At 40.5% G+C, this 13,625-nt stretch overlaps 1 protein-coding gene across 2 annotated transcripts in view; it reads left to right on the top strand.

The window, feature by feature from the left end:
- Positions 1-13,625, top strand: part of DOCK2 (dedicator of cytokinesis 2) — a 471,688-nt gene that overhangs the window by 15,973 nt on the left and 442,090 nt on the right. The window contains exons 1-2 of one of the 2 annotated variants that reach the window (XM_072145917.1): positions 5,328-5,416; positions 12,214-12,297. Coding sequence is in view for 1 of the 2 variants with exons in the window: in XM_072145916.1 (XP_072002017.1) it covers positions 12,214-12,297 (84 nt within the window). In the remaining variant the exon portion in view is untranslated. Of the gene's footprint in view, positions 1-5,327; positions 5,417-12,213; positions 12,298-13,625 lie in introns of those variants that run through there. The other variant, XM_072145916.1, reaches the window with a different exon arrangement.

Below are 13,625 nucleotides of genomic sequence, written 5' to 3'. Positions count from 1 at the left end.
TTTTAGTGATATGACTAACTTTCCAAAAAGTAGAAAATTTTGAATTTTGAAAACATTGTTTTTTTCAAAATTTTTGGCAAATTTCCATTTATTTCATAAATAAATACCAAACATATTGATTAAATTTCTCGACCAACATGAAGTACAATGTGTCACGAAAAAACAATCTCAAAATCAACTGGATATGTTAAAGTGTTCCAAAGTTATAACCACTTAAATAGACACATGTCAGATTTTAAAAAATGGGCCGTGTCAGGAAGGTGAAAAGTGGCTTCAGCGTTAAGGGGTTAAAACTGCATCGCAATCAGATTTGAGGTGGTTTCAGGTGCAGTTTTGTCAATTGAACAGGTGAAGGACGTGAACTGAACGAGTGAATTTGATTTTGAAGGGGAAATCGGCTTCTCAAATGTCATTCACCCGTTCAGTTCATGTCTTTCACCTGTGAAATTGACAAAACTGCACCTAAAACCACCTCAAAGCTGATTGCATTGCAGTTTTAACTGCAACGTGTGACCGCACCCTCAGATGCCTGCAAGTTATTGGTGTTAATTTGCCACCTGGTGCTAAATTCCTTAATAATCTTACCCCATTTAACTGGCAGCCTTACTTTCCTGTTTACAAAAATGGTGTGCCGCTCCAAAGTGACTGAAACCCTCTGCTAATCAGGGCTACCATGTGGAAAACTAAGCTGTGATTTGGTTATAATCCTTTCTTTGGTATTTTTGGTATTCACTGTATTGTCACTGTATTTGCTGATTATTTTAAAATTGTGATAGATTTTGGACAAAACAGCATTAATGGTGGTGCGGCCTGTGTCTCACTGTGATTAATTTATACTCCCATATACTTGGTCCTAGCTTCAAGATCCCATGAGATCAGATGAAAAAAGAGAATTGTTAGCTTCATAGCTGTCAATACAACTGTCAATTGTAACAGAAACAAGGAGATATTAGGCCCTTCCCACTGCTATGGACCGTAGTGTTGAAGTCATGCGCTCCATTACATTTCCTCTTGGCTGGGCATGTAGCTACAAAGTGAGATAATCACACACTGCTATCTAATCTTTATGTGTTTCTGTGTAGCCACCCAGTACTCATCTTGGGAAATGCTGCCTTTCAAAGCTTTTGATAGCATGATGCAACGTTGTATTGAATTGGTATGGTGTATCCTACATAGTTGGAACTTCAACTACATTGATACATACATACATGATATATTTACAGTATTAGCCGAGGTACCTAATTTGCCACAAAAAACTGGGAAAACGTATTGACTCAAGTATAAGCCTAGGGCGGAAATGCAGAAACTACTCTGTAATGAAAAGTAACAGAGCCCCTTATTAATTAAATGTCCAGCAGCAGAGCCCCCCTTAGTAATTAAATGTCCAGCAGCAGAGCACCCCTTCACAATAATAAACGTACTACTTACCTACTCCTCTTCTCCTTGTGCCTTGTTTTCTCCCTGCCTCTCTGGTCTCACTGGTGTGGGTGGCAACATGCCAGATCATAGTGTGTGTGAGCAGATAGTATAGACATGCCTCTGCCCGCATTGCTGGAAAGCTGGAGAAGCAGGGAAAGCGTAAAATATACAAGTTAATTTTTTTATACATGTGAGTATAAGCCAATTGGGTCTTTTCGGCACATATACTCAATTATATACAGTGTATCACAGTGCACCTTACAAGATATTTAGAATTGATTGCTGTAATGCAGTTTATTACTGTAGTTTGAAGTTATTTTCTATTTTTAGTTTACAGAGAAAATGTTTCCATGGGGTTTTATTCCACATGCTGTATAGATAAATTTTCAATGTTTTTGCAGATAACATTGTTAGAGTGCAGCAGGTGGAATGGCTTAGTTAGTGTAACATTATGTTAGCACCACACCTCTTTGACACAGGAAGCACCACAGAACATCTCAAATATCTCTTCTCACTTTACTAACTCCATTAATATCTGCTGCGTCTTGAAAAATTGGCTGCGCTTTAAAAGGGCTTCACAATATTAGAGAAAAATCATCACTATTACATTACAAGCATTTCTGTTAAAGAAGATTAAACCGCAATCTATACTGACCTTCCTCGTTACACTGATAGGTCTTTTAGTTTCCCATTTTTTTTTTTAAATCCAGAAATGGACATCATGTACATCCACCATGTGTGTGACAGATGTGCCAATCATCAGCCTCTGCTGTCTCTTGCCTAATGAATGTGACACAATTTTGGTCATTAAACTACCTTCCTCTACAGCTCAGGGGTAGTGATGTTGCCGCAAGAATCTGTCTCTAGCAATCAGAGGACTGTCTGCTTCAGTCAGAAGGGAAATGGGAGCATGTGAAAGGTCAGACAGGTACTAAGACTCCATTGTTAGGGGCAAGGCCAGTGGGGGGCCCATTGAATGTAGTCCAGACGGAACAACAATCGCCATATACAGCCCCCCAGCAATCACTTTATACAGCCCCCTAGAAATCACTATATACAGCACCCCCAGCAATCACTATATACAGCTCCCCCCAGCAATCACTATATACAGCTCCCCCCAGCAATCACTATATACAGCTCCCCCCAGCAATCACTATATACAGCTCCCCCAGAAATCACTATATACAGCTCCCCCCAGCAATCACTATATACAGCTCCCCTCAGCAATCACTATATACAGCTCCCCCCAGCAATCACTATATACAGCTCCCCCAGCAATCACTATATACAGCTCCCCCCAGCAATCACTATATACAGCTCCCCCCAGCAATCACTATATACAGCTCCCCCAGCAATCACTATATACAGCTCCCCCCAGCAATCACTATATACAGCTCCCCCCAGCAATCACTATATACAGCTCCCCCCAGCAATCACTATATACAGCTCCCCCCAGCAATCACTATATACAGCTCCCCCAGCAATCACTATATACAGCTCCCCTAGAAATCACTATATACAGCTCCCCTAGCAATCACTATATACAGCTCCCCTAGCAATCACTATATACAGCTCCCCTAGCAATCACTATATACAGCTCCCCCAGCAATCACTATATACAGCCCCAGTATACATTCCCCTATAACTATATACTGCCCTCCTATTATAACTATATACAGCCTCCCTATAACTAAATACAGCCCTAGGTAAATAATAAAATTGTACTCGCCTTACCCCGTTCCCCTGATGTGCGACCTCTTCCCTTGCAGTTTCAGGATACTGCTCTCGGGCTACGGCAAGATGGCGGCGCCAATAGTGGCATGGCGCCGCCATCTTGTCATAGTACGATCGTCTATAGCAAAGCAGGGAACTGCTCCCTTGCTCTGCTATATATCAGCTCGAGATCTACACGGGGTGCCGGCTGTAACTAAGTGAAGGATTTTGGTCAATAATTCCTACTCAGAATGGTCATTTAGCAAAATAAAAAAGGGAAAAGCACTAATATTGTGCAGTTATTTCTATTTATCCACTTAGAGTGCATGTTGTATAGTATTGCACTCACCTTCTTCGGTTGTGTTCCAGGCCACAACCACTTTGTATAGCTTTACAACGAAGGGATTTTAATCCATGGGGCAGCCTCAGATAACTCATAGTGAAACAATGGGTCTGTAAAACAGGCAAAAGCATTCGGTGCTATAAAATAGCTAAAAAAATTCCATTTGGGCCCTCAAATTAAAAAATTACAAGCCTTCTATTCAAAATAAGTATTAAAAAACATACATTAAAAATCATTTCAGGATCCAAAGTGGACTCAACCTAAGGACTCATTCACATGGCCGTCTGCGGGGACGTACATGCGGCCGCACACCGATCCGGGCCACACACCGCAAAAAGATAGAGCATGCTCTATCTTTCGGCGTGTGTGCACCCGTGCGCTGCTATTCTCTATGGAGGGAGGAGGGGTCACCTCCTCCTCCTCTCCAGCACACGGCGGAATGCCCGAATGGCCGGCATAATGCGTGTGAATGGACCCTCAGTCAAATTTGACTGTGGACGAGCCTAGTTCATCTCTTGTGTATGAAAGAGTATATCATTTTAACATTATCTATATAGGATTTTTATGTATGTTTTTTAATACTTATTTTGAATAAAAGACTTGTAATTTGTCCATGAATTGGGGCTCTCAAATGGAATTTTTGGAGCTATTCCATAGCACTGAACGCTTTTGCCCGTACTCAGAATGGTCACCAGTTCTAAGTTTGAACTTATTTATTAATTACATAGAGGTCAGAATAAATAGTACTGTGTGTACTTTTGCAGATAACACCAAACTGTGTAGTGTAATTGGGTCTATAGACGATGCTCATAGGCTGCAGGGTTATGCACCTTGGGGCTAATATGCAACATATGTCCTTGGGGGAGTAAATCTGGGAGAACCTTGTTGTGAAGGACCTGGGTGTACAAGTAGATCATAAATTAAATAACAGCATGCAATGTCAATCAGCTGCCTCTAAAGCCAGCAAGATCTTGTCATGTATCAAAAGTGGTATGGGCTCTCGGGATTGGGATGTAATGTTACCAATGTACACTAGTTTCTAAAAAATAAACACTGGAGCTTGAGAGGGTACAACAAAGAGCCACAAAAATGATTAGGGGTATGGAGGGGTATTAAGCCTGGAGGTTTCACTATGGGAAAATATGGAAAGAATTACTGTAGATTTATTCTAGATGAGAGACGACTAAAAGGGGGCATAATTTATTTAAGTATATAAATGGCCTATACAAAACATATGGTGGAAATCTAAATATAAATGTATTTAAAATGCTCCAGATATAATTAGCAGTTGGCAACCCACGCCTTTCATTGTAAAAAGGTATAACCCGTGGATCTGTGTGATGCATTCTAGCTGAATAGGGGCAAAAATATGGGGAGATTTATCAGAAATTTCAGAGATAAAACTGTTCTAGTTGATCATGGCAACCAATAAGAGCTCAGCTTTTATTTTATAAACTCCTGTGGGAAAATGAAAGCTGAACTCTGATTTGTTTCCCTGAGTAACTAGAATAGTTTTGCTCTTAGACACATATGATAAATCTCTCCCTATTATAGTGTCAGTCATGTTACCCTCTTGTATACACAAGCACACATGCACTCCCGCCTCGTCCTTATCTTCATCAGGGGCGCAGTGACCAGGCCTGCGAATGGAGGAGGCCCGCAGTCTGCTGCATTCTGTGGGTCCATAACCGGGGAAGATAATAAATGACATGTGTGTAAGACATGCATACAATTGATTAAACAGCGACATGTCTGTGCATTCTGCCTGCACACATACTATGATGCGGTGGTGGCGCCACCTGATGACATGTCGAGCTGTGATTGGCTGCCATGAGCAACTAGAAGAGTGTTGCTCTCAGACACTTTTGGTAAATCTCCCCCAGTATCTTATAAAGGAGGCTGCTGTTGGACAGTATATTTCTGGTTTATGACTATGGTTCTGTGAGTATATGTCTGTGTAGCATGTATCTATATATTCTTAAGTGTAATATCCTGATCACTAGTGTTAGAAATGGTCTATTCTGATGAGTATTTCTTATGGGAAGTTCATCAATCTGTTCATCAACCACAGTAAGACACTACATCTCTTCCTGTATGTTTCTTAATGAAGCGTTGGTTGCTGTGGTAATATGGTGCGTGCAGACTTCACGTGTCGGGTGAATATAGGGCCGCAGCATTTGTATTCTGAGTGTTGGTCCTAGAAATGGAACAGTTGCTAAATTTTGTAAATGCGCGAGCTGAAATACTTCTTAATTCAGTGGAAAACTGTATAGAAGGATGATACGAGTAATATATTTTGCTACCGTGCTTTTACAATAAAATATCATGTTTATGCCAGCGTGACATAATGTGTGGTATTCTAATGCCCCTAAGCCTCACCTATATGATCATTGTGATATCTTTCTATATTCTGGGATATTCAGCATAACATAGAAAAATAACCTTGAAAGCTACTGTACATACAACAATCTCATTTTGACTTTTTGCAGTGGCCGTTTAGTGTAAATATTCTACTGTGCTAGTTTTCTACAGTGGTGCATCAGAAAACCAGAAAAACTCCAATCCCCGGTGTTTAACCCCTTAATCTAAGTGGGTATAGAGGGAGCAAACAAGAAAAATGTGCGTGATAGTACTTAGTTGAACCGTGCGCCACAATTGTGTCTGCACCACAATTCTGTCCGCTGAACAAAGTGCACAAAAAAATGGGTCACTTCCAGAGCAGTACAAGGGGCACCAGATTCATAAAGAATGTGCATCACAATAAATTAACCTGCGCACCCTGCACACTTCACAGGCAAACTGCACACAGTGCAGTTTGTACTTTTATTAATAAATGTGGGTTAATTTTTATTACAAAAGGCACACACTCTACCTATTTCTACACCCGTACCAACCAAGCCTAAACAGTATAATTTACATAAATCATAATCTACCATGAAAATCCATCGTGCTAAACCAGGGATATCATAGAACTAGGCACAAAGGCTGTGGAAATCTTTTTATATTTGTTATCCATGGCCTCCTTCTTTCTAAAATGAACTAAACTTTGCTAATGCTAATTATACAAGGGCCTTTAGGAGTGTTACCAAAACACCTTAATGCTGTAGCTTCATGGGCTGTTACACTATCTCACTCTCGGGGCTCTCTTAGCACTTCCCTTTGCCCTCTGCTCAATGTAATCGCACTGCAGCAGAGGATGTTTCAGCACACAGTGGGGGGGAGGAGGGGTCTTGCACAGTGTAACAACTGTGAAGCATGGAGGGACTCGCGTAATGCCCCCAGAGCCCTTCTGACTCATTAGCATAATTATACAGGTTGATTTTAGGAGGCTGTGAATAACTAATATAAGAAGAGATTCTCACAGTCACATGCCACTGTTTTATCATACTTTATTTAGATGATACATTTCCTTTAAATAAAGGCAAAACAATTCCAAAATTTACATTTTTAAATCATCCATCAAATAAAAAATTATTTTAAATGTGGTAATGATGTTTTAAGAAATGTACAGGTCTTTACACAAGAAACAAACCTTCGCACAGCTACACTGACAAAATTTTTTGTGATTTATGCATTCTTCATACAGTATTCATATTAAATAATAAGAGAAGAAAGGTTTCATGTTATTTAGCGTCTGTAATAAGTGCATAAATTAGAAAAAATCTTTGTGTTCTTTTTTTTAAATATTCAGATGTAGCAATAGTTAACATTACTGAAAATTATATTCACTCAGACCGCAGACTGTGTTATTACGCCTGGTTAACGGGTTAAGCCAATATTGTTTACTGGTGCTATGTCTGTACTGTACAGAAAAGGTTAGTAAATGTTTGCCAGGAGAATATGTGAAACACAAAATTGTGCCATTAAAAACTCCATTCCATCCTGCAAAAAAACAAGACCCCATACAACTATAGTGAATTGAAGCTCATCTAACTTCTGTGGTCTCTTCTTCTCTGAAAAGTTTGCAATAAGCGACACCGCTCATAAAAAAGGGCACAACTATAAGTTATTGCCCTTCATCTACTATATTTTTTGCATAAAGCTGGTAATGCTCTTCTGTCATGTAGCACATGCAACATCCCCACTGGGGGCTGACAGTATTTGGGGACAGCTGAAGGCTGGGACCAGAGTGGCTTGATAGATGCGAGGCCGCAGGTTTCACAGAAGCCTTTGGTCCTTGGATAAGCCTCATTCACAACCATCTGGGCCTGTAAGGTGAAGCAAGTAGAGGGGTAGGCTGTATGACAATGAAGATACCCCCTGGGGCACTCCTGGTGTAGACATCAAATCTCTGGCATATGATAGTAAGGGTGGCCCATGATGGAAGCAGCAGGCCAGGTGCACACATAGCAAATGGAGATCTTGAAAACAACTCACAGCTGTTTATAAAATGAAAGCTGAGCTCTAATTGGTTTCCATTGGCAACTAGAACACTTTTACCTCAGACACTTCTGATAAATCTCCCCCACAGTTCCTTTTTTAGTGGAACTGTACAGCAGCAGATGGTAACTCCTTCCATCAGAGGGCGAGCAGGGCTGGAGGTGGCAGTAGGAAAAGTCCTTGTCTAGCAGAAACCTCAGTCTGGATTGGTACTGGTAGTCAACCAGGCTGGAAAGAATCTCTGGTGAACCAGGCTGGCTCTGCTGCATCAGCAGCATGATGGCAATACAGCAGTCAGTAGCAAGTCTCAGGAGTGGGACACTAAATAAAAAATGACAAGCCCAGAGCTCAAGACAGAGCCTATATTTATAGGTTTGCTCTGTCTAGACGATCTTGGTTGGTAACCAATGAGCTGCCTATTCAATTAGTGAATCGTGAAGGTTACAATTAGTACTGATATAATGTAAATATAACTTTTAACTCTGGGTTAACAGACATACAAATAATGCACATATTGGGGCTTATTTACTAAGCGTCCCGTGGACTGCACTTTTGTTGATATTACAACGTTTTCAGATTAGCGCTGCTGGCACAGGTATTTAGAAGGGGATTTTGGCACATGTGAACGGATTTTGGCGCATCGGCGCTGGCTGTCATGCGACATAAATCGTGGGGGCGGGCCAACGGTTGATCTGACTGATTCGGACAAAGCAGGGGATTTAACTTTAAAATTGTGTTGCAACCAATACATACACCGGGAAGAAGATGGTGAACTCCAGTGGACCTGAGCGGGGAAGTGACACATGCAGGAAATCGGGGGCACAATCTTTGTGAATCGCACCGGAGTGCATGATCGTCGGACACTCCGCATCTCGGGAACTCCGTCGGCAAGGTAAGTAAATGTGCCCCATAATTTCCATTTCCCACCACTTGGTAGCAGTGTTATGCCATGCAACCTTACCAGGAGATTTAATATACAATTAATGGGATCCTGAGTGCTAATGAGGCGCTACGTACTTGGATTACCTGAGTTGGGAAAGCTAATGGGGTGATCAGTCTCACTAGATCACTTGAGAAATAATTCAAGAGTTGTATTTAGTAATGGCCCAGCTCCAGAACATTACACAAACCCAACATGATCGTAATGATAGTTCAGAGTGTTTCACGCCAATCTTGTTGTGAGACATTTTGTGGGCAAAATAAACTTATGGCAAACAGCTCTTAAATTAGAGGTAGACTCCTTGTGGTTATGAATATAACTGAGTCAAAGTATTGCTTGCTATATGTATCTGTAGTCCAATGTATTGGATATTGGAGATAGCTCTACTAGAACTTATAAAATATCCACTCTTGAGGCGCTTCCTCTGGATCTATCTTTTCTTTATTTTTATATAAAATGTTTAAAAATACACAGGCTCATGTACTAATCCATATAAATGTTAAGTGTACTTCAAACCTTGTGAACAACAACAATATACCATAGGTGCAAAGATTTTAAACTAGTGCAGTGAATGCAAACCAGTGTTTTGGGCCTGGTCATTCTCTATGATACAAGGTCTGTTCTTATGCTTCCCCTTTAGCGTGTCATGAAGTTTCTAGGTTTTCCAAAGTTATCTTGTATCATCTTTACAGCAGTATTCCTATGGTGTAGTCCTCGATGCTTTAATACAGCCCTTCATTGATCCAGTCTGTAGATTAGGTAATGATTTCCATTTCCAAGAAGAAATACTTTTCTGTTCATCTCTTGTACTTCTCTGGTCCGCTGGCTTGGGATGATGTAAGACTGATGCTGACCTCCCCCTCTCTAGCATGGAAAGCAAATTGGTTTGCATCAAACTGTTGAAACAAAGCTAATATTATGTTTAGCAGAGATCAGCTTGTACTTCCCCATTTTAAGTCACATGATTTTGTTTCGCATAACTGAGTCATTGAACGCCTCACAAGAAGTCTTTCTTTCAGCAGAAAAGTCAATGGTACTGGCATATCTTTTTCTTTTAACAATATTATAATGTAACATCTACCACAGAGGACTCTTCTTGTTGTGATGTATACTACTGCAGAATATTTTGGTATGATAGGATTCTGGTACTCCTGTCTTCTACAGTATTTTCTTTTATAATACTTGAAAGTTTTCTGAACAGTCTTTGTTCTGCTTACATAGCTACACATTCGTACAGAGTTTCCTTTTAGGAGCTCTTCCGGACACTTTCTCTTAATTGTGCAGCAATCACCTCTTTTACATTACAAACAGGATTACAGTATAAGATGTAAACTTTCTTCCTGCACATAGGGTCTATGAGAGCGTTTTTACCAACACGCTAAGAGGCATATTTATCTTGGCGCTCGTGCACCAGCACATGATTGCCCCGCTGCTGCATTTTCGCTGTGGTATACATCAACAGGCTGTAAATTACAGAAACAAGACAGGATGTATATGAATTGTAACAAATCCTTTATTGAATCAAAAAAATATATACATAAAAACACTTAAAAGGCACTAAGTGTGCTGTGGTCCAGCAACCAACCCTGATCTCAATGCAAAATGAGAAGTGAATATGATGTACATATCAGGCCATGAAACCTGGTTTGGCACAAGACTAACAACAGTCAAAGATAACCTAAATAAATGTGCAGACATATGAATATAAGTAGCTTGGCCATGAAGAGAATATTAAGAATATTTACCTAAAGTGCATAGTGCAGTCAGGGAGGGTGCTGGAGGAAAGATGCCCAGCACCCTCCCTGTGCTGGGCATCTTTCCTCCAGCACCCTCCCTGACTGCACTATGCACTTTAGGTAAATATTCTTACTATTCTCTTCATTCCTCAGCATTCCTCAGAGATTTTGGTCCATATTGACATGATGGCATCACACAGTTGCCGCTGATTTGTCGGCTGCACATCCATGATGCGAATCTCCCGTTCCACCACATCCCAAAGATGCTCTATTGGATTGAGATCTGGTGACTGTGGAGGCCATTTGAGTACAGTGAACTCATTGTCATGTTCAAGAAACCAGTCTGAGATGATTCCAGCTTTATGACATGGCGCATTATCCTGCTGAAAGTAGCCATCAGATGTTGGGTACACTGTGGTCTTAAAGGGATGGACATGGTCAGCAACAATACTCAGGTAGGCTGTGGCATTGCAACGATGCTCAATTGGTACCAAGGGGCCCAAAGAGTGCCAAGAAAATATTCCCCACACCATGACACCACCACCACCAGCCTGAACCGTTGATACAAGGCAGGATGGATCCATGCTTTCATGTTGTTGACGCCAAATTCTGACCCTACCATCCGAATGTCGCAGCAGAAATCGAGACTCATCAGACCAGGCAATGTTTTTCCAATCTTCTACTGTCCAATTTCAATGAGCTTGTGCAAATTGTAGCCTCAGTTTCCTGTTCTTAGCTGAAAGGAGTGGCACCCGGTGTGGTCTTCTGCTGCTGTAACCCATCTGCCTCAAAGTTTGACGTACTGTGCATTCAGAGATGCTCTTCTGCCTACCTTGGTTGTAACGGGTGGCGATTTGAGTCACTGTTGCCTTTCTATCAGCTCGAACCAGTTTGCCCATTCTCCTCTGGCATCAACAAGGCATTTCCGCCCACAGAACTGCCGCTCACTGGATGTTTTTTCTTTTTCGGACCATTCTCTGTAAACCCTAGAGATGGTTGTGCGTGAAAATCCCAGTAGATCAGCAGTTTCTGAAATACTCAGACCAGCCCTTCTAGCACCAACAACCATGCCATGTTCAAAGGCACTCAAATCACCTTTCTTCCCCATACTGATGCTCGGTTTGAACTCCAGGAGATTGTCTTGACCATGTCTACATGCCTAAATGCACTGAGTTGCCGCCATGTGATTGGCTGATTAGAAATTAAGTGTTAACGAGCAGTTGGACAGGTGTACCTAATAAATTGGCCGGTGAGTGTACACCTATGTAGATATTGCATTAAAAAACAGATGTTTGCCGCTAGAATAGTCATTTACCACATTAACAATGTAGAGAATGTAGTTATGATTCATGTGATGTTAGCTTCATTGAAAGAAAATGTGCTTTTCTTTCAAAAATAAGGAATATATTTTGTATTTTTTAAGATATTAATTGTGGGAAAGTGCTCACTTATTATAGTACACTACATAAACTCCTAGTTAAAGAACTTTATGAGTTGTAAAGTTGTTTTTCCTATTTTAATGTAAAATTATTCCCATGGCCTCATATCTTCAATGTTAACAATAGCCACTAGATGGCAGTGCCAGCTAACAATAGCAACGCAGAAGAATTTGGATAGACTATATATATATTATAACACCTTTGTGTAGTTTATTTTGTAAACTTTTTCTTTTTTTCTTACAGCAATTTGTAATTTTACAAGCCCAGGATCCCCACAAATTTCCCTTCAAATTGGAGATGTGGTCCACATAATAGAGTGTTATGAAGGTAAGGATCACTTTGTTCTATTGCTTCATTTATAAAATGTTGGACAAGTTAAATATGTTTGTATGATATATAGTGGGTACAGAAAATATTCAAACCCCTTTACATTTTTCACTCTTCATTGCATTGAAGCTAATTGGTAAGTAAGTTAAGTTATTTTCCCTCATTAATCTTCACTCTGCTCCCCATTTTGACAAAAAAACCCAAAAATGTAGATTTTTGCAAAATTATTAAACAAGAAAAACTAAAATAACACATGGTCATAAGTATTCAGACAATGAAAAAGATTCAAAAGATCCAGCACTTTTTATATGAAAAATTCTTGCTTCTTTATTAAATCATCATATAAAATCAATTAGCACATAGCGGTATCCACAAACAGATACGCGTTTCGAGTAAAAAAAACTGTTTTGTGGATACCGCAATGTGCTGATCGATTTTATATGATGATTTAATAAAAAAGCAAGAATTTTTCATATAAAAAGTGCTGGATCATTTGAATCTTTTTCATTGTCTGCAAAAACCTGCAACCAGAGGGTGTATCCTTTTGCACTTTCAAGAGGACGGGGAGGATCACCAAATGCTCACAGGTGTAAGGATTTCCTTCAAAACACACTTGCCGCATGGACTTTTCATAAGTATTCAGACCAGTATTGGGTAGAAGCACCTTTTCAGCTAGTAGAAGCTAGTATAGCCATGAGTCTCTTGGGAATTATGTGGACTTGGGGATCCTCTGCCATTCATCCTTGCAGATCCCCTCAGTTCCCTCAAGTTGTATGGTCCATGTTGGTGGAAGCCATTTTCAAGTCTCCGCAGAAATCCTCAATAGGGTTCAGGTCAGGGCTCTGACTGGGCTAGTCACAGAATAGTCAAAGAGTTGTTATGAAGCCACTGCTTTGTAATTTTTTTATTTGTGCTTAGGGTCATTGTCTTGTTGGAAGGTGAAGAGGTCCAGAACACGCTGTAAGAGGTTAGCATCCATGATATCTCTGTACTTGACCAAATTTCTCTTTCCTTCAATTGCAACCACTCATCCTGTCCCTGTAGCTCAAAAACACCCCCATAGCATGATGCTGTCACCAGCATGTGTCACTGGTAGGATTGTATTTGGAAGGTCATGAGCAGTGCCTGGTTTTCTCCACACATACCACTTAGAATTAACACCAAAAAGTTCCTTCTTCATCTCATCAGACCAGAGAATCTTATTTCTCATAGTCTGGGAGTCCTTCATGTGTTTTTTTTGGAAACTGCATGCAGTTTTTTATATGTCTTGCACCAAGGAGAGGCTTCCGTTGGCACACTCTGCTATAAAGCCCCGAGTGGTGGAGGCT

Source organism: Engystomops pustulosus, chromosome 4 (genome assembly GCF_040894005.1).
Source record: "Engystomops pustulosus chromosome 4, aEngPut4.maternal, whole genome shotgun sequence".
NCBI classification, from domain to species: Eukaryota; Metazoa; Chordata; class Amphibia; order Anura; family Leptodactylidae; genus Engystomops; species Engystomops pustulosus.
The sequence above is the reverse complement of the archived record's forward strand: the minus strand, read 5'-3'. Positions and strand labels throughout refer to the sequence as shown.